General features: G+C 34.1%; 1 protein-coding gene across 4 annotated transcripts in view; it reads right to left on the minus strand.

The window, feature by feature from the left end:
• The window catches only part of MAP4K3 (mitogen-activated protein kinase kinase kinase kinase 3), a 155,582-nt gene that overhangs the window by 52,843 nt on the left and 81,761 nt on the right, over positions 1 to 20,978 (minus strand). For all 4 annotated transcript variants that reach the window (XR_012511878.1, XM_074378754.1, XM_074378755.1 and 1 more), the window contains 9 exons: positions 19,013 to 19,077; positions 13,839 to 13,894; positions 13,199 to 13,246; positions 10,157 to 10,199; positions 8,919 to 8,991; positions 3,799 to 3,930; positions 3,557 to 3,619; positions 3,389 to 3,470; positions 3,176 to 3,286 (listed from right to left, as the gene is read on the minus strand). Coding sequence is in view for 3 of the 4 variants with exons in the window: in XM_074378754.1 (XP_074234855.1) it covers positions 3,176 to 3,286; positions 3,389 to 3,470; positions 3,557 to 3,619; positions 3,799 to 3,930; positions 8,919 to 8,991; positions 10,157 to 10,199; positions 13,199 to 13,246; positions 13,839 to 13,894; positions 19,013 to 19,077 (673 nt within the window). In the remaining variant the exon portion in view is untranslated. The remainder of the gene's footprint in view (positions 1 to 3,175; positions 3,287 to 3,388; positions 3,471 to 3,556; positions 3,620 to 3,798; positions 3,931 to 8,918; positions 8,992 to 10,156; positions 10,200 to 13,198; positions 13,247 to 13,838; positions 13,895 to 19,012; positions 19,078 to 20,978) is intronic.

Genomic DNA, 20,978 nt, shown 5'->3' on the forward strand with positions numbered 1-20,978 from the left:
CTCTGAGGAAAATGTAATTCATAAACATCTGAGCTCAAATTCTTAAGATTCTACAAGGCAAATCAAGAACAGGACCCAGTGATTCTCAGTGTAGGCACCTCTCAGGAAATTAAGATACATGAGTCTAAAAAACCCAAACATTAAAATACCAATGGCAGTAAAACAGTAGCAAAAATAATTTAAAAACTTTAAGTATTTAAATTTTACATGTACACAGTGATTTGTAGTTTACAAAGTATTTTCACATACCTAAGCTTATTTTGTCCTCAAAATAAACTTGTGAAACAAGTATTAATCTTCACTTTATAGAGGACATTCAGCTAGTTAGCTACAGAACTGGAAAAAACCTTGGATTTTTTTATCACAGTATTTGGAGCAAAAACAAACAAGCAAAAATAGGTATCAGGTTAGTCACAGAGTCGGCTGTCATCAGTGAACATGGATGAAACCTACGATTGCCTATAAGAACAATTTTACTTTTCTGGCTTAAATGGCATAATTATAAAATTATTAAATCTTATAATGCTGTACATGGTAAATGAGTTAACATATAGCGGAAAACACTATCAAGTAAAAATCAGAATCACAATACTTCAAGGTGTACAACTTCTCAAGTACATGGGACCCCGACATGACAAGTCAATTTTCTTCCACTGGGTATAAAGTATAATAAATTTTAAAAACTAAAGACTAAAGTAGAACTAGTACACATGCTAAATATTTTCAAGAGAATTCAGCTTCCGCACAGTATGTACAGTATCACAGCAAGTGCTGAAATCCTAGACACTTTCAAATTTTGAGTGACAACACACAGCACTTGGCAATTACAATTACAGATCATTTGTAAATAATAAGACAGTTAATATATATACTATATATTATTATAGTATGTATAACATATACACAGTGTAGTATTATATATGTATAAATTATTATAAATTTCTCTGGAAAAACTATGATCTTAAACTTGGTGAGAAGAAAAGTTATTCCCCAATCTACAACCAACAACATAATCTTGAGAAGGATACCTTTCTTTCTCTGCTACGTGAGAAAGCTTCAGAAGAATCTTTATTCCACAAGTTGCTTCTATAATTGGTTCAAATTTCAGTCACCAGTATATTAATTGTATAATAGTATATAATATTAATTGTTATTCAGTATATTAATTATAACTGTATAAAATAAAAACTTCACTGCTAGCTCTTCAGTCCACAAATCACTATGTGAAAAACAGATGCAAATCTTGATAATGACTAACCACATCACTTCTTTAAAAGTCTGTCTGTGACTGGCCACCGAGTATCTGTTACTCAGTTCATGCACAGACAGTAAAGTGCACAGTTGTGTTGCCTCCTTGTCTCCCAGTAATAATATACTTATGTAACATTAAAAAAAAAAAAAGATAACTGAAAGAAGGAATTAGCCAACAAAGATAAAACTGCTGCAAAGAAACAAAGTGATAACACTGGATAATGTTGGAAATGAAGTTTGAATCAAACATAAATGAAATTATAGAAGAAAATAGCTGACTGTGAGAATGCTGACACTGCCACTGTTCAAGAAACTGTAGACATACAGCCAGGGTAACTTAGTGAACGTGAACTTGACAGATGAGAAGAAAGAAGTTCTGATAAAAAGGACGATGATGTCCCAGAAGAAGAGGAGCCAACAAAAAACTTCACATCACAGGGATACTGAAATTATTTCATGCAATGAAAGTTCAAAGGATAAAATGTTGGAAGCTGATTTGAACTTAGAAAGGAATATGACATTCACCAAGGCATAAAAAAAAATACTTGCTCTGTGTCAAAAAGTTATACAACAAGAAGGCAAGCATTGCACAATCTACTCAATAAGCAGACTACTTGAGAAGTAAACAATCCACATAAGTTTGTTTTTTTTTTTTTTTACAAAGAAAAGAAACAAGTTAATTCTCACAGGTTCTAGTATTTCAACTTGCAATGTAATAAATATTAGCATTGTTATTTTTTCACTTCTCTATACATTTTTTTCTTTTTTCTTTTCCTATACATTTAAAACTGACCATGAGAGTTTTAAATCTTCTGACAAATTTTTTAAGGTCACAAAACAATTATAATTTTCCTTATTGACTATTGATTGCTTTGCAGGATTTCAGCTCACATGATCATTTTTACAGTCTCATACTACCATGCAAATCAAGGAATGCCTGTACATTAAATTATAGTAGAAGAATTTATAAAGCAAAACAACAAAAACCAATTCCTCCCTAGTATAAAGTCAATAAAACTTCTTATTTCTTAAGTTTTTGTTTCCAAATGCCTTTCCAGACCTTTAAACAAAAGGACAGTAGCTTGTTTTCAGTTGCATAAAGATGACAAGTTAGAACAATGGTGAACTGATAGAAAGGTTCTCTGATTTAAGACAATCTGTGGCATCTTTACACCACTGAGAGCTATTGTTCCTTCAGTATCATCAATGAAATTTACACCATTTTAAGTACCTTCCATAAAGCCGGTCAAGTTCAAGGCTATCCAGCTCAGTTACAGACCCAATAACAGAATTCTGACATGTCACATATACTGAGTTTATCTCAGGTGCCATGATCATTGGCTAAGTTAGGAATGTTAAACACGCCAACCAAAGTTAAACTTTCATTAACACCCATGCTCCCATCATACCAGGGTTACTTAATTCTCTTAACTTACACTGGTTCATTTTTAAACATTTCCATAGTGGACAATCAGGGTTTTAGTTACCAACAAAGTTAACCCTATACTTTTCACTAACCGCTAATTAACTCATAAAGTATTGAAAAAGGGTTCTTTTTGAGAAGAAAATGGAATAGAAATTTTGAGTATATTTTAACATCTTGTGTAAGTGCTTCCCATTTGCATTCTCTTTTATAGAGGATGATTTATTTGGCAACTTCATCTAATATTTAGCACACTAATTTCAACAAGTAGATTAGACGATTCTGCCTTTGCCATTTTCAGAAAACAGTCTCTATAAGTAGTGAACAGGAAAAATCCAGCACAGGACTTCCCAAGGACAGGCAAAGTCAAAGAGTTAATTCTTCCCCCAAGATTTTTTTTGTTTAAACTAGACCCAGAACTTAAAAAAAATGGATCTTGAGATGCACATACATATATTCATACATGTTATATACACTAGTTGGTAAAAAAACAATTCCTACCTCAGGATCATCATCATCAAAATCATGGTAAGTAGAATGATCTGGATTATTCACTTTATCCAACAGTTCAATTGCCAAAGACCGTGTCAAAGGCTGTGTGACAAACGGGTGCTACAAAAATAAAATAATAAAGTACAGAACACTTATTAGAAGTCTGATTGAGTGACATTTTATCTTTTTGAAAAAAGACGTATTTCAGGGCAAAAATAATACCTGGAGTAATTTTTCAGCATTAGGTCTTTTTTTTGGATTTTTGGTAAGTGCCATTTTCACAAAATGATGAAAACTATTTGACCTGAGAAATGTTGAAAATAAAGATTTTTAGATTTCAGTTCTTTTTTTGCTCAGGACTATAAAAGTAAATAACATGAAAATACTTACCACTTCATTTTATCCTTTAGTTTAGGAGGCTGAAAATTGCTTTTTGTCATTAGAAATAATGCTCTGAAAAATCAACATTTAACAGCATTTTAATGTTGGTGTATTTTAATATATAATATTAATTCTACTACTACTATTCCCAAATAAGGTAAGTATTATTTGTTCATGATATAATAAGTAATACCAGGATGGGGAGGGGGCCTTAATTTAAGCATAGGATTCTTCAATTGTGACACACTGACCTCATTGGGTGCAAGTCAAACATAGGAGGCTGAAGCTCAGCAAGTTCTATGGCAGTGATTCCCACGGCCCAGAGATCACAGAGCTGATTGTACCCCCCTTTCCTCTCAACGGCTGCAACTTCTGGAGCCATCCTGAAGGAAATATTCCAGAAAAGAAAAACCTTCTGTTTACTGTATTTTCCTTCATATTCCCATCAGAGGAACATGGAACCATTACTATCTAAACTGAGGCCCATGCAGGCCTTGACATCTGAATAATACGTGGTACTTAAATAAGTACGTGGTACTTAAAAGGCCCATCTTTCCCAAGATCTTAACATGTTATAAGACCTTCCATCTCAAGCCCTTCTAGTTACTTCTTTATTATTTTGTTAAACTATTCACTATAAAGATTTATACAAATTTACAACTGTAACAGAGTAACATGTACCAAACTTGTCCACACCCCAATTTCTCTTCCTCTGTAGATGAAAAATTCTATAGAGAAATGACATGCTGTAATAAATAATTATAATTTTTAGCTCTATCTCCTTATATCAATAAACTGCAACCTGGCCTCTGACTGTTTTCACGTGACCAAAACTATTTATTGGGGCACCAATAATCTTCACTTAGCACTTAACTTATATTTACTATAAACTTAATTGGGTGGTGGAAAATTTTTAAAATGAGTGTCTTCTTTTAAAAAAATGTTCATTCAGAGGAAAGTTACCTAAATTCACTATTTATTTTGTTTAACTTTGCTGTAGGTTTATTCTAATTACACCTCTATAAATTTGTATTTGATTGATTAAATAATTATATTAATTTTCAAATATAAAAAATTTTAAATCCTTAGTAGTAGCTTTGAAAATAACTGAGATAAACATTTCAACTCTTACATAGCAAAACTGATTTAAACAGGCAGCCTTACAAGTATGTCTTCCTGGTATGATTTCAGGAAAGTCAAGTAAATCAATAAAGTTAACACACAAACAAACAAAAAAACCCTCTCTAACTTTGAGAATGTTTGGTCTTAAAATGTTTTAAATCTTAAGAGTAGCTCTTATGAATATTCAAATTATCATAAGAAAAGTGAATTTTAAAGTAAGTCATTTGTAACTTAATTGATGGCTCGATTCTAGCCAGCTGGTGGAAATGCCTCGGCAGAGTATGAAAGCGCACACAGGTGACAGGCTCTTTACTAGCTCCCCAAGTTAGCTGATGTTCTCCCTTCTTCCATAAAAATAGGAGGGAAAGAGTCCACCTCGTGCATTTCTACTCCTGCCAGTTTAGATGTATGCTTACCACAGTCAACTGAGTCATCTCTGAACCTGTTTGTTACATTTGTTATTGTAACTACATAATTTAATTAAATATCATAAAAACTGAATTATGAAAGTGAAAAGAGTAAGTTGTTACGAAAATTAAAGTGTATGCTTTAGAAAAACTTGTTGAAGACAAGTTTCTGAAGACAAAACCAAAAAAAAAATCTGGAAACCCAGGTTAAGAACGTGACAGCTGAAAGAGACTGAGAAGGCTACAGACTGCATAATTCCATTTGTATGACATTATAACACTGGGGGAAAGGGCAACACTAGAGATAGAATGCAGATCAGGTGTTGCCAGAGGCTAGAAAAATTTACTAAAAGGGGACAAAAGGAAACCTTCTTGGGTATGGAAACCTATTTTGTACATTAATTGCAGTGGTATTTTTCACTACCACAAGTCACTCAACATTCATACACAGTATACCTAATGAGGCTGAATTTATACCTCAATAAACCTGACCGGAAAAAAATCACATGCTTTGTATTGTCTAAGTTATCCATGCACTTCAGAGAAACACAAGCCAGGAAATGTAGCTGATTCACGTGCGCATGGCTTATGTTAATAAGATAGAAAACTCTATCTAGTGATCCAAAGAAAAGGCCTTGGTCCTAGATCAAAAGACTGGCAAAAAAAAAAAAAAAAAAAAAGTACACTCACATGCCTTAAATTGAAATAAAATGTTTCAGGTACAGGTGTAGTACATTAATTTCGAGATTTTTTTTTTTTCCAATTCAACAGACTTTTTTGATTAACTGATTAACTGTGCTGACCTTAGTCAAATGAATGAGAGATTCCATTCGATTTTATATCCTGAGAGTTTAGGTGGGAAAGACATGACCCTAGAAAGAGCTGAAGAGGGGGAGTATTCCAAAATGTTTCTCTGCCTGATTCACAATTTCACATACTCCCAAGATATTACCTACTCCATCATTAAAAAAATGACATTAGTTTTTAATCTCTGAAGCCACAGCTGGAGATCAGTTATCAACAAACATTTACTAAGTATGTACAGAGAACCATGCTGGGCCCTGGAGACTCAATGAGAGCTCCTCCAGATGTTTAAAATCAAACTGAGGAGACAGAGTACCTAAAAATAGTAATATACAGCTCTTTAAACTCTTAATCCTCTCAAAAATCAACCCTAAACAATAAGAAGAACAAACAAACAAACAAAAAAATATAAACATACTATCTTTGAAAAATCCAGAAGACATATTTGGACTGAAAATGACAGCAAATGATGTGGCAAAGAGGAGGAAGGACAAACGTAACTGTGTGCAGAGGAGAACAACCAGCAAGCTAAGAACCCCAGAAATGAGTAAAATTTAATGTATGTCAGTTACTACTTTATTGATGACTAGATTCCAACTAGCTGGTTCTTAACCCCTAAGAATCTCAGAAAGGTTTACAAATTAGGGTTACAAACTTACAAAAGCAGAGTTAACACTGGGGCTAAAAACAGGTGTATTTGAAAATGTCAAGTCTAAATAATGAACACTTAGTCCTCCAGATTCCTTTTCTCGTCCATTAAGGTCCAGCAACTACTCCTTTGCCGTTCCTACTGCATAAAGACCAAGGAAAATTGAATGAGAGGCTTCAGACTGAGAGACATCAGGAATAAGGGAGAGTGGGGGTTGGAAGCAGCAGAAGTCTGTGTACAGAACAATGAGTTCCTTGGCTTCCTTCACTTGCTCAGTTCTGGAACACTAAAAACCAGGTTTATATGCTAACTCCCACAAACACAGAGGTATGACAGATTTAAGTGCCTTGCTCTTCAATGTAAACCAGAAGACAAGGATTAATAGACATCTGAAGGAAGCCTCCATCATGAAAGCATGAGTCTCAAAAGCCAAGGAAATCTTAAAGTACAACAAAAATGATTTTTAAAAAGTGAGAAACTGGTAGTAAAAAAAAAAGTGAGAGGAAGTTTAAGAAAATTAATAGATTCATTCAAGTGGTCCAAGATATAACATTATTATTATAATGAGTTCCAGAAAGAAAGTAGGAAAAAGTATGGCAAAGAAACTATCAAGAAATAATACAAGAATATATCCAAGAACTGAAAGACATGAATCTTGATTGAAAAGCACAAATACCAAGTACAATGAATAAAGGTAGAAAGAACAAACAAAAACATTATGAGGTATATCACTATGGAATACCAAACCACGAAGACTCTAGCAGGGAGGGGTTACGCTCAAATATCATCTATCATAATGGCATCACACTTCCCATCAGCATCAGAGAAAAGACGACACTAGAGAAATGCTTCACAACTCCAACCTAGAATTCTATATTCACCCAAATTATCAATCAAGTGTGAGGCTAGACACGCAGAGCCTCAAAATTTTTCTCCTCAAATTTCTCAGGAAGTTACCAAAACATGTGAGAGGGAGACATTAATGAAAGAGGAAGACCTGGATTCCAGAAAATGAATTTCCAAGCTGAATATGAAAAATTCCCAGGGTGAAGCTATACAAAACACCTAGAAAATAAACAATTCAGATTGGAATAGTAGGGAAAGAACTTAGTAAGAAAAAAAATTTAAAACAAAGCAAAAACAAACAAAAATCGGGACTGACAGATAATTTGATAGGCTTTATGGTGTGGAAAACTGTATAGAGGCATCTCACAGACTGCAGAATGTGTGAAGGTATGGAAGTCTTGGCCAGGGACCAAAAATAAAAGCTAAGGAGATGAAAAATGAAGAAATTATTAAATATAGAAAAAATTTCAAGATAGTAAGTGTAATAATAGTATAATAACTGACTCGGCAAGTACGCTGAAAGGATGAGAAGACTGGATGATGAATGAAGAGAGCTAAAACCTCCACCTATCATAGCACAAAGCCTATAAATAATAGTAGACCATGCTACAGGTGGCAGCAGGCACAACTAGAAGAATTTCTATGTCATAAAATTTTATACGAAATTTTTCTCTTTAGCACTATTTGACTTTTAAAATATGGATCTATTTGATAAAAAGACAAATCAATATTAAAAATGGTATACATCATATCCTAAGCAAGAAAATAAGTCATCCAGGTTAGTGTTACCTGACTGCTGAGGAGGCAGACCAGGGCAACAGGAGAGAAAGGGGAGCTCTTGGGCTGAAGGAATGTAAGATCTCCAGAGTGCTGTTACTTCAAAGTAATGGTGTGCACAAAAGAGCTCTAGACCTGTCCACCACTATATTCACAATGACTAATAGCATACCTGGCACACAGTAAGTGGTCAAAAGCATTTACTGAATAAATAAATGAATGAATAAGATAGCTTTTATAGACTGGGCAAAGAACACCAAGCAGACAAACACAGCTAGAGAGGAAGGTCTGTGGAGGCAACCGGTAGGACTTAAGGTTAACGAAGCAGATCAGATACTGGAAGCCTCCAAATGCCAAGAAATATGTATTTGATCTTGTGTGCAACCAAGATATGTCAAAAATGTTCAATATTGTAAATAATAAAATGCTGAAAAATTTGTCAGAATATGGACTTATCTGTGAAAATACATGTGATATGTGTAGGATCAAGAGTTGGGTTTTTCTAGCAAAACTGGAACTATATCAAGGTTTCCAAAAGCTGTATCAATCTTTAAAGCTTTTTCCACTGCATGAAAATTAGCATGGTAGAATATTCTATGGCTGTGTGTTCCATCCACAAATTTACATGCCTAAATTAGTTAACCTGTTAATGATCTCCTTAATCTGTTTTCAGTCCCAATAATTTTGACCAGTCTATTTTTTTAATAAACACTGTATACAATGATAGAAAAACAAAAAGTTAAATTATTGATTAAAATACAATTACCAATATGGTGTACCAATGAAAGACTTCCGCTTGGCAATTGTAGCTGTTATCTGAGCAGATACTCCAAAATCAGCTATTAAAAAAAAAAAGAAACATTTAGAAAACAAAAAAAGTAAAATTAAAGTAACATGAGAAGAAATTTTCAATAATTATTTTCATTAAACTAATTTCACAGAAATAAGGCACATAATATTGACAAAAAATATTGAACTGCTGATGGAAATTGTTCACTAAGCCATCAATAGTTAGACAACTGCTTTTCCAGTACTTAGAGGTGGCTTAGGCAAATTTTATCATACTTTTAAATCTGATTAGTTCTATTATAGGCTATACTTCAAAACAGTTTTATTCATGTTTTTATAAGAGAAATATTTTTTTGAATATTGGTCTTATAGTAATATACACTTCAAAATAACTTTCATGTTTACTATTAACATTTATTAACATATAATAACATAAATGTTATTAACATTTATATCTAACAGACATCACAGACCTGACTTTTTATAAAGTTACTATATTATACATGTTTTCTGGTCAGACTTTCAAATTAAGTTATTAAGTTTTGAACTCTGTTTTAATCATAACTTGACAACCAAAAGTTAACAAAATAAAAGTTACAGTTTCAAATAAAGCACTGTTCAGCATCTATAGTACATTCTTATGTAAGTAATACTGTGTTTTATTTTGAAAGCTTATGTTAAGTAGGTAGGATTTGGGCATTACTGATTTTTTTGGCTTTTGTTTATTCTCCTTGTTTTTTGGTTCCAAGATAATTCTGTACAGATTTCTTATTAGAAATCCCATTCCTGGAGTTAAGGTGAAAGAATTTCCAAGGAATAGTATTTCATTATATCTTTACAACAAATTTGTCATATGTGAAGGACAAACTTTATTCCCATTTAAGAGGGAACAGAGGGGAGGGTATAATTCAGTGGTAAGGTGTGTGCTTGGCAGGCAGGAGATCCTGGGTTCAATCCCCAGTACCTTCATTAAAATAAATAAATATATAAATAACCTAATTACCACCCCTCCCCCAAATAAAGTTAAATTTTTTTTTAACAAAAAGAGAAGAGGAAACAAATACAGAAAGATTACATATGTCTTGCAATGAGATTTCCACCTAAAAATACATAGACGCTACTGAGGGAGGGGAAATCTAGTCCTAAAGAGGAAAATATAAACTTACTATGTTTTGGAATAAATTTGTACAAGTGACAAAATTCAAATTTACTCACCCAATTTCACATGACCATTATCCGTTAGAAGTATGTTAGCTCCCTTCAAAGTGAGAACATTTTAGTTAAAGGAGGAAACATTTTATCAGACAGCATATATAACAGAATAAATATATGTCTTTAAAATAATCACGTGACAGCCTTAGATCTAGAAATACTTAAAATTTAAAGCATGCACAATTAAAATGTTAATTCATTACTATATTCAAAGGAAAATTTACTGTCCATTTTTTAGGCAATTTAACTATCCTTATAAAATGTTCTGCCTTGTAAAAAGCTATTAACAATATGAATATTATTATGAAAGTGACATATTTTCACCTAAATGTTTTTTTCTTTCTGATCACTGTCACTACAATGGAATTCCAATTCCTTGAATTACATTTTAAACTTCACTGCTATTTCCCATTCAAAAACACCGAAACACATCTCCTTTCCTAGGAAATCAGCATCACCTAAACCAGTGCTAGTGTGTAAGGCTGAACCTTGCTGCTTAGTCCATGGGGTAGTCCATTCTAATGTGTCTGCCCAGAGTTTAGGCCCATTCAGTACATAAACAACTTGCCACAGGCCCAGAGAATTGAAATGTCACTGTGAACCTTGTAGCATTTTGGCCACTTTGCTTCTTGACCTAAGCTCAAGAAAGATAATAACCACTTCATCTTAAAAAAAACTCAAAGCACAGGCTTTTACACCCCCCCCGCCACTCCTTTTCTGCAACTTTTAAATGAGCAAGCAAAAGTAAGCAGCCTCTGTAGTTCAGAGAGCCATCAACCATCTAACCATAAGTTCAGGGGAAAAATACTATGAAAGCACCCTTCAGCTCCCAAAAGGGGAAGAAATAACCAAAATGTGCACCCGCTGATATTACTACAACCCTAAGAGATAATGAGAGAAGTGAGAAAAAGGAGAAAGAAGAAACCAGAGTAGAGATTTCAACTTGATTTAGGTCCTAGCTATCTAGATTTCTGCCAGCATCTTCAGTTTGGTCTTTCCTCAGCTCTAAAGTAATTTTTCTAAATTACAGTTTATATCAGATCACCTGCACTTGTGGCCTTTGATGCTTACTTCCATCCATCCATCTATGCATCCACTCATCCCTCACTCCCTGAGAGATTACTAGCAACCACATGCTATTTTAAGCTCTGGGGTGACAGTAGTGAGTAAGTTCCAGTTCTCATGGAGTTTACATCCAAGTAGGAGAGAAAGAAAATCTAAACATGAATACATAACACACACACACACGAATGAATAAATGAATGAATCAACAAATGATTCAAAGCCAGGTAGAGACAAGTACTCTGAATATAAATAAACTAGGAAGGGAAGACCTCTCTAAGGCAGTAGCAGCTGAGCAGAGATCTAGATGAAGAGAGGGTGCAGAGGTGTGCCAAAATCCAGAAGAACATTCCAGAAAGTGGGGACAGCAAATATGAAGTCCTAGGACCAGAAGGAACCTGACATATTCCAGAAATAGCAAGTTTAGCGTGGCTGAAACAGAATGAGCAAAACGAAGAGGAATGTGAGATGAGGTCAGAGAGGAGAGCAGGAGCCAGATCATGCATAACCTTATAGGCCATGGTAAAACATCTGGATTTTATACTGAGTGTGAGGGGAAGCCAATGGTGGCTTACAAGCAGGAGAGAGACAAGATCTGACTTAAGAAGATTGCTTCGGTTGTGAGGTAGAAAAGTGCCTGCAGAACCACTCAAGAATGGGAGCAGGGAGAACAGTTAGAAGGCCATTCCCTAAGCGCAGGTGAGATACAACACAGTGGTGACTCAGACATGGTAGCAATAGTGGCAGTGGTCAGGAGCTACCCAATTAGGCCCCAACTATGAAGTTCAGCCCACAGGTTCCTGCACAATGGAGCACCACGCCACCTGGCCAACCCCATCTCTTGCCACTCTCCTCCAGTCTCTCCTCTTCAAAAACAGTGCAGCTTTTATGCCCCCTAAAATGACCCCACATTTCCTGACCTCTGTATCTTTGCTCACATTGTTCCCTCTGTATGGAAGGCACTCCAACATCCATTTCTGACAAAAATCTATCAATCCTTCCAGATTATTTAAGTGCTAATGACACAGAATCTTTCTTGAGTTACTCATATTCTTCTGATCTCTCCTACCTTTGAATCCAATGCTCTTTGCTTACATCTTTTAAGTGGCTTATGAATAATACTTAAAGCAGAGAATTTCAGCTGGTGATCTGAGAGCCCACTGAAATTTCATGTGAAATTTGAAGGCATGTGCACAAGGACATTTTCTGAGCAGAGTCCACAGCTTTCATCAGAGACTCAAAGAGCATAGTGGTTCCCCAACCCAAGCCCTCCCCCAAACAAAAAAAGGGTTAGAATCTTTTCGCTAGAGAAAACTGCAGAAAACAAAAGGGGGAAAGAAGAAGTACAAGGAAAGATGAATGAGGAGGAAGAACGGAAAAGAAAAATGAACAGAGAAAATATCTAAGGTGGGGAGGTGACAGTATCTTTGGAAATAATATCAGAGTCCTGCCACAGCAATGGTTTAGCACAGTATGCCCAGTGCACCTGCTCTCCTCTGCCTATTAAAGACGAGCAGAAAATGTCAAAGTTTAATTTATCCATTTTGACACATTATTAATGACAGTTTCTTAAGATTGCCAAAGTTTACTATAACATTCAAAGCATGAAATTTCCTAAAGACTGTAACTTGATGGAAGCTATGGACTTTATTTGTGTTTTATAAATAAATAAATAAATAAATAAATAAATAAATAAATAAATAAATAAATAAATAAATAAATAAAAAAATTAAAATATGATTAAAGCATGAATTCACAATTGTGCATTTTAAAAGGATGAATTTTATGGTATGTGAACTGTATCTCAAAAGAGGTACTATAAAAAATAAAACCCTTCAAATTATCACTCAATTTTATTATCATAACACATGTAGACAGTTAAGTTCATCAAACAGAATAATCAAGACAATTATGCTCAACAGTTTGATTAGGATATTTAAAAATTAAGAGAGGGCCATGAGATTAAACATATGATGTATATACCTTTATATCTCTGTGCATTTTTCCTTTACTGTGAAGATAGTATAATCCCTGGAATTAAAAAAAAAAATTAACAAGATTTTAATATAGAGCACACTTTGGAATTTAAAGGGATCAACTGAGTAGCATTCTCTCTTACTTATTTACTCATTATATAAAGTTCTAGTATTAATCAATTTATCTTACTGGAATATCCTAAAAGACAAAAGAATCAAGAAAGTGAAGGAAGCAAAGCTCAGTTTGAATGACCAGTTTTCCTAAGACAAATAATTTTCATTAAACTCTGCAAATAGTTTTAAACAATTTTTAAAAAATATATATTAAAAACAATGAGTATCAGAATGAGTTTCAAACTCATAAGAGTACTTAATTTTCAAGCCTTTCTTTGGTATTAAGAGGAATTAAAAATAAATAAATAACAAATCCATAGTGCTTGAATTTTAGTAGGTATATTATCATACTGAAGCTTTAAAGTATTTATTTGCAAATATAATTTGAGTTTATAACAAAAACAACTTTAAAATGTATTAAATTCAAGAGTTTGCCAAGTTAGAATGTTTAACCTTTACTTAACAAATAATATACAATAATCAAACATTCAGTTTAATAAAGAACATTACTTCTTAATTCGCACTGGATTTACCTGTAGTGTTTCTCTGCTAACATATGCAATCTGCAGTTCTGAAAGAGGTCCCGTTACTATAAAAGAAGAAAATTAATATTAATAAAATCAGTTAAAGCATGTATTTTCAGTAAGAGACAAAGCTGTACAAGTTTCATGAAGCAGCAGTTTAACATACTTAAACAAATCTACTAAAATATTAACCTCCATGAGAGCAGGAATTTTTAAAAATCTCATTTGTTCATTGTATACCCAGTGTTTAGAACAGTGCCAGGCATGGAAAAGGTGCTCAATAAATGTTTATAAAATGTGGGAGAGTGAACTGTCATCATAAGACTCTTTCAAAAATAAAATGACTTAATATGGGAAAAAAAACTGAATGAATGAATGAATGAAACACTGAAATAGTCACTGAACTTAATTGCATTTTCACTTTTACACCTGATCATATTACCTCTTAAATGTTAAAAGAAAGCAAGCATGGCCAAAAGTTTAGCTAGTTTTCGTTAAAGCTTTTTGTAAAAAATTGACACGCAACATGTATTATGGTTAAGTTAAAAATCAGTAATTTTTCTCTAAAATTATTAACTTTGTAAGTATAAAATTAATGCATGATCACTATAAAACATTCCAATCAATAGAGACAGGTTTCTTCCTTATCCAAACTAGTATTACTCAATAATAAACAATATCTACAGTTTGGCCTATAATCTACTACACACACATAAACATAAATGGAATCTTATCACATACAATTCTGAAACTTGCCTTTTTCATTTACTATATCAATATATATAGTTTAATCATATCATCATATTTGAATAGTATTTCCTCTGTGTGCATCTATCAACTATGAAGGACATTTAAATAGTTTTCTCTTTTTTGCTATTAAATCACTTTAAAATATAGAAGTAAGTTAGGTGGGAGGAGCTATTCTAGAAATTGAATTAAATTCTAACCATGAAATTGTGTGCTAGATAGTGAGCTCACATTTACACAAACTTTAACACTTCTGTAAAAATGTGTAGTTCACAGTACTTGTATTTTACAATTGTGGCAGAGAGAAATTTATTTCACTTAGATTCTTTAAGGGACAAGGCTAAGTTTAAATATTGGAGGATAATCCTTATAGTAACTAATTTCTGTGGCTTGTAAGCCCACTCTCATCTAGTAAGATAGGCCTTGTTGAGATCTGTTCCCACAATATGGCAAACAAGACAACCTAAAAATGTTGAAAATAACACCTAGAAATGATAGGAAAAATATTTTAAAATAATCTTTTAAATGCCTCACTAAGCTCATAAACAGTAAGAGACTTTCCCAGAAGAAGAAAAAAAAAAAGTAGGGGGGCGGAATGAAAAACAGAATGATAAACGTGTCAAATATTCTATTTGCCTCTTAGGGGAAGGCCAATTCTGGCAAGATAGGGCTTCAGTTTTATCCCCTATATGGGCACAGAAGAAAAAGCTATATGTCTGTAGAGGAAGAGTTAAAACAAACACCCACATAAAACCAGAATCCTCAAAGGCCTAGATCCTCATTAAAATTGTAGACAAGCACCGGGAGATGACTAAGGAAGGATTTGTATGTCACGGCCTGGGATCTGGACAGGGGGAAGAAGTCTCCTCATAGAATTTGTCACCACAGGCCTCTTCTTCACTCAGGTTTAGGGTTCAAATATATATCAACAACAATGAGGTCATTGGGGTCCGAGGGAAAAAACCCAACAGTTAGAAGGACGTACTCTCAAAAGCTATATGGAATTCCCACTGAAGATCTCAAAATTATGAAATAAATGAGAAAACAATTCACCATAAATAGAATGTAGGAAGTTATTAAAAAGAAGGAAAAATAGTCAATGAAAAATAGAGACCAAAAAATCTATTATGTTGAGACAATAAAATGTTCTAACGTTAGTTCTTCAAAGAAAAAGTAAATCAAAGGAGAGGAGAAGGAACTTACGAAAAAATGTAAATTTAAAATCTGCCCCACTGTCCCCAGTCCTTGTGGTTAAAATATGTCTGTGAATTCTCTGATACATCCCCCTCCAGAGGCAGAACTTAATTCCCTTCCTGAGTGTGGCTAGACAGAAATGACTTGCTTCTAAAGAACAAATTGTGGTGGAAGTGACAGAATGTAATCTCTGAGACTACTCCATAAAAGGTTTGTGGCTTTGTCCTTGCCCTTTGGGGTCATCTGCTCTGGAAGAGGCCAGGGGCCACACTGTGAAGATACTCAAGCTGTTCTATGTTGAGATGCACATGACGAGAACTGAGACCTCTGGCCAACAGCTATCAAGGAAGTGAAACATTCTGCCAAAACCATGTTAAGTGAATCATCTTGAAAGTAAATTCTTCAACCTTAGTCAAGCCTTCAGATGACAACAGCCCCAGCCAAGAGCTTGACTGCAACCTCATGACTGACCATGAGCTAGAATCACCTAGTTAGCAGACATTCGGTCCTATCCAAAATGTCCAAAAGACATCTGGTTCGTAGGACATTTGGGCCTGCCCAAAACCTCTGTTAAGACTTTTGGTTCACAACAGAAGGCCCTTGATATTTGTTCATATTTGGTCCATGCCAAAAAGTCCCTCATAGTTGGTCCTGTCCAAAACTATACGGCATGAACCAAGTATGTTCATGGATGTTTTGGAAAGGACCAAATTTCAAGGACCTTGTGGCATGGACCAAATGTCTTATGGATGTTTTGGCCTGTCCTATAAGGGAATCACCCAATTAAGCCATTTCCGAATTCTTGACCCTCAGTAACAGTGAGATAATAAATGTTTGCTTTAAGATGGCAAATTTTAAGAGCACTGTTAAACAGCAATAGATAACTAATATATTCCCCCTTTTAAGAAGATTTAAAATAAATCATATGGAATAAGCGATGGAATTAAGGACAGTAAGACAAAATATAAAATTGGCTTAATGGTACTTTAGAAATAAGTGGAAATAATTTTTAAAAAGGAGGCTTTAATCAAAAACATTTTTGTATGACAGATCAAAATATGATTTGTATACACTTGCAAAGAAACAGTCTACTTGTATAGCCATATAAGACATGTATCTCCATTTCTTCTTATGTCTCTCTCTTTCCTTCTCTCCTCTCTTTCACCATGTTGTCATTCTATGTAGAGTGTATGTCACCATGTATGTCATTGAACGTAGTAGTGTAATATCCTGGATTACCTTATTTGGTGAAAGAGAAGTTCTTATTTTCTAACAACCGCAATGCTTATGGGGTTTTTGTTTGCTTCTTTGCAGTCTACAGTAGACTGTAGCCAAAGAGGAGTATACATTGTCATGAGGAGGATATTTGGTAGAAACCTGAGTATAATCAAAGGACTGAATACACAGAAAGATAGGGCTTGGGATTTTGTATAAGCATGTAAATTCCCAGCATGCACGTTTGAGAACATACAAGGTATTAAAAAAACCATCATTTCTTCCAAGAGGCTGATCAGCATAAACAAATCAATATTAACAAATTCATATTGCTATGTTACTTTCATCAGAGGGTTGAAACGGAATAACAATTTTATATTTATACATACACACACACACACACACACATATATATATATTTGATGGAATTACTAAATAATCTAAGACTAAAAACTATGCTTAAAAAAACTATAGATGTAAAAGAAGGAATGAAAAATTACAAGAAAAGAGTAAAACAAATAAAAAATGGAGGGAGATCTGAAACAGAAGCAAACAATTTCTAGAAATGGAAAATATGGTCACCAAGAATTAAAACCTAATGGATATACGAATCACAGCCATACAGTGAACTGGAAGATGGTTCTGAGTATCTTCAGTGCTCTGAGGGATTAAAAAGTGGAAAAAATGAACCTGACTTTAAGAGACATGGAGAAGATCTAAGGTACATCTAACTGAAATTCTAGAAGGAAAGTCAGAGAAATTGAAGGAGTAAATATTTTAAGAGATAAATAATTGATAATTAGACCTGATGAAAGAACTAATTCTTGGCAGTAAGCACTTTAAGTCTTAAGCAGGAAAAGTAAAATTACACATACATTTTGATACAGAAACACTAGAAATGAAGAGAAAAATCTTACAATCAATTAGAAAAGAAAAGATAACATGCAACAGATCAATGGTTAGACTGACAGGAGGTACCGACAACTGCAGCAGCTTAGAAGACAATGGTCGAATGCTGACAGAAAATACTTGTCAACACAGAAAACGGTCTAGGCCCCTTAAACCACTTAAACTGTCATTTAAGAATAAGAGTCAAAGACAGAATTTTACCGCTAGGAGACCTAGCTGAAAGAACTGCAGAAAGAAAGTAATCAAATCAGTTAAGTGTGGAAACAATAGTAGAGAGAAATTAGTCCAAATGAAGACAAAAAAAGAGGGGAAACATCTTTTCGCATGTATGTATGTATTTTGGTGAAGGAAAATGCAGCATTTATTGTAAAGCCACCAATATAAGGAGGACGATGGCTCAAGCTCTAAAACCCCCAACTCTGCTTTCTGAATTCATAACAAGCTTCCAGAAATACTATCTATGTTCTGCAATGCAAAATGATGTCAAATGTCTCTCAATTTTCACTAAACTTCTGAAATTAAAATGTCATTAATGAAAAAATTTCTTAAATATAAAGAATAGCCACACTTACTAAAAAATATTCTCAAAAAAGATACAGCTTTTGATAAAGCAAAATGTTCTCATGTTCTGTCATCTGGCTTTCAAGGCTCTGTATCTGACCCCATTCCCCAGATATATACTCCAGACAGACCAGTGAGAGTGATCTCTCAGATGTTACACCTTCATGTCATTGTACTGCTATTTCATCTCCTAAAATGCACTTCTTCTTCTTGGTCCCCAAAGGTTACCTAACTTTTAAAGACCAACTTAAAGCCCACTTTCTTCATTAAGCCTTCTAAAACAATTTCAGAAAATCTATCATTTCCCGTATCCTATTACAACTGAATTAACTAATATAGTAATGTCTTCTTTAGCCTTAGCAAATAATTCAACTGCATATAATTTTCTTATAAAGCAAATGCTCCTTTCATCTGCATATATCTTAAATTTCTTTATGTATCCAAATAGCAATGATAAAACATACTTCCCTCAAAACAACATTAATGTTTTAATATAGTAAATGACTACATTTTAAGAAATTCTACTTAATCTTTTTAACATATAACTTTGGTCTTACCATGATAAATATCCTGTAAAGAACCACCGCCACAAAATTCCATGCATATCCAAAGTTTATCTCGCCTATAAAAAGAAAACAAGCATGCATCACATTTTCATGATGAAAATTATTTGAAGTAACAAGTGTTTTAAGGTTGTATGCCATACCTTAAAAAAACACATAAATGCAATGTGCTAAGAGAAAAGCTAATTTCTGCAAGTAAACAAATTACTTAATATAATGTGTTACTATAACTCAACCCAAGGTTTTAATCCTTAAAATACATCATTTATAGGAAATAAAGATGTCATCAGGCATATTCAATTAGAGAAAATGTCTGTTTAGTTAAAAACTACCCCTCCCTCACAGTTTACCCATTTACCCTATGACTGTATCATACAAATTTAATGCTAATTAAAAGGTTCACACCAAAAAATGATGTAGATGATTCATCACAGCAATACATCCCAAATTTATCACTTTGATAGTGCTCTCATCGACAAAACAGACAAAATGTAAACTTTACCCTCATATCTAAACTCAACAAAGATCTTTCCAAAATAACCTGTCAAAATTTACCACTCACTTGTCCTTAGTAGCATTTCTCTCTCACACTCACATAATAAGATAGCATAATTATACAGTCACAGGAGAAATAATTAGCAAATATTTAATAGCTTATTCCTTTGTTGAATCATTACTTCATCTCAAAATGTACCAGGATATGTGCTATACTTGCGGGGAGGGGGGATGATAGAATAGAAAGTCTCTGAACTCTGCAAGCTCTGTCTAATGCAGAAGAAAGATTCTGCCTTAGTAATATGACTGTCTCATTCACCACTAGTGACTCACAGTGCCTAGAAGGATATCTAGCAAATTAAATTTGTCCCATAAATGAATAAATGCATGATTGAAAGAATAAATAAATTAATTAGATCAAGGATCAGCAAACTATGGCCAGTGGGTCCTTGATTTTGTACAGCCCAAGAACTATGAACGGTAGAGGGTGTATGGGTGTGTGTGTGTGTGTGTGTGTGTGTGTGTGTGTGTGTGTATTTGGAGGGGAGGTAATTAGGTTTACTTACTTTATTTTTTGGAGGAAGTACTGGGGATTGAGCATGCACTCTACTACTTGAGCTATATCCTCCCCCCGCTGTTTTTATATTTTTAAATGATGCGGGGGGTGTCAAAAGAAGAATAATATTTCTTGACACAGAACAATTACATGAAATTCAAATTTTAGTGTACATATAAAGTTTGGAACACAGTATCACTTATTAATTTACATGCTATCTATAGTTATTATTGTACAAAAACAGCAGAGGTGAGTAGTTAGTTGCGACAGAGACAAACACACAATGCTCACAAAGCCTAAAATATTTACTATATGGTCCTTTACAGAAAAGGTATGCTGACCCTGGACTGGATTATGGTTTGATTAGTGCATAATCCAGGCATGTATAAAGTTTTGGGGGAACCCAGAAGTAAAAAACTAGGAAAGTCAAGGGAAAGTTTAAGGGAGGAAAAAACATTTGAGTTGGTTTTTGAGGTTAAAGTAGGAATTCACCACCAAGAGACAGGGAAAGGGACTGTGCAGAAGAATGAATATTTGAAAGGAGATGCCACATTTGAGAGATTGTGGGTGATTTAGTGTGAGTTGAACACAACACAGGCTACCTGCAGAGACAATGGAAGGAAATGAAGCCAGAAAAGGCTGAGCTCACACTGTAGAACAATGGTGGTTTGTAGACTCCTCAGTTTAGTAACCTTTAACTGGATGGTCTCTAGTTTGTCAATGTCTCTTAAAATGTGGCACCCAGAATCAAGCACTATTCTGAGTACTGCAAGAACAATGCATTAAAAAGTGGAGCTGTTATCAGCAGTGAACTACATGTGGCAGTGGTGGTGAGATTAACTAGACCTGAGAGGTGGGCTGACTTGGTTGGATGCGATGGACCATGCAGCATGTAACAAGGCAACACAA

Source organism: Camelus bactrianus, chromosome 15 (assembly GCF_048773025.1).
Source record: "Camelus bactrianus isolate YW-2024 breed Bactrian camel chromosome 15, ASM4877302v1, whole genome shotgun sequence".
NCBI lineage: Eukaryota > Metazoa > Chordata > Mammalia > Artiodactyla > Camelidae > Camelus > Camelus bactrianus.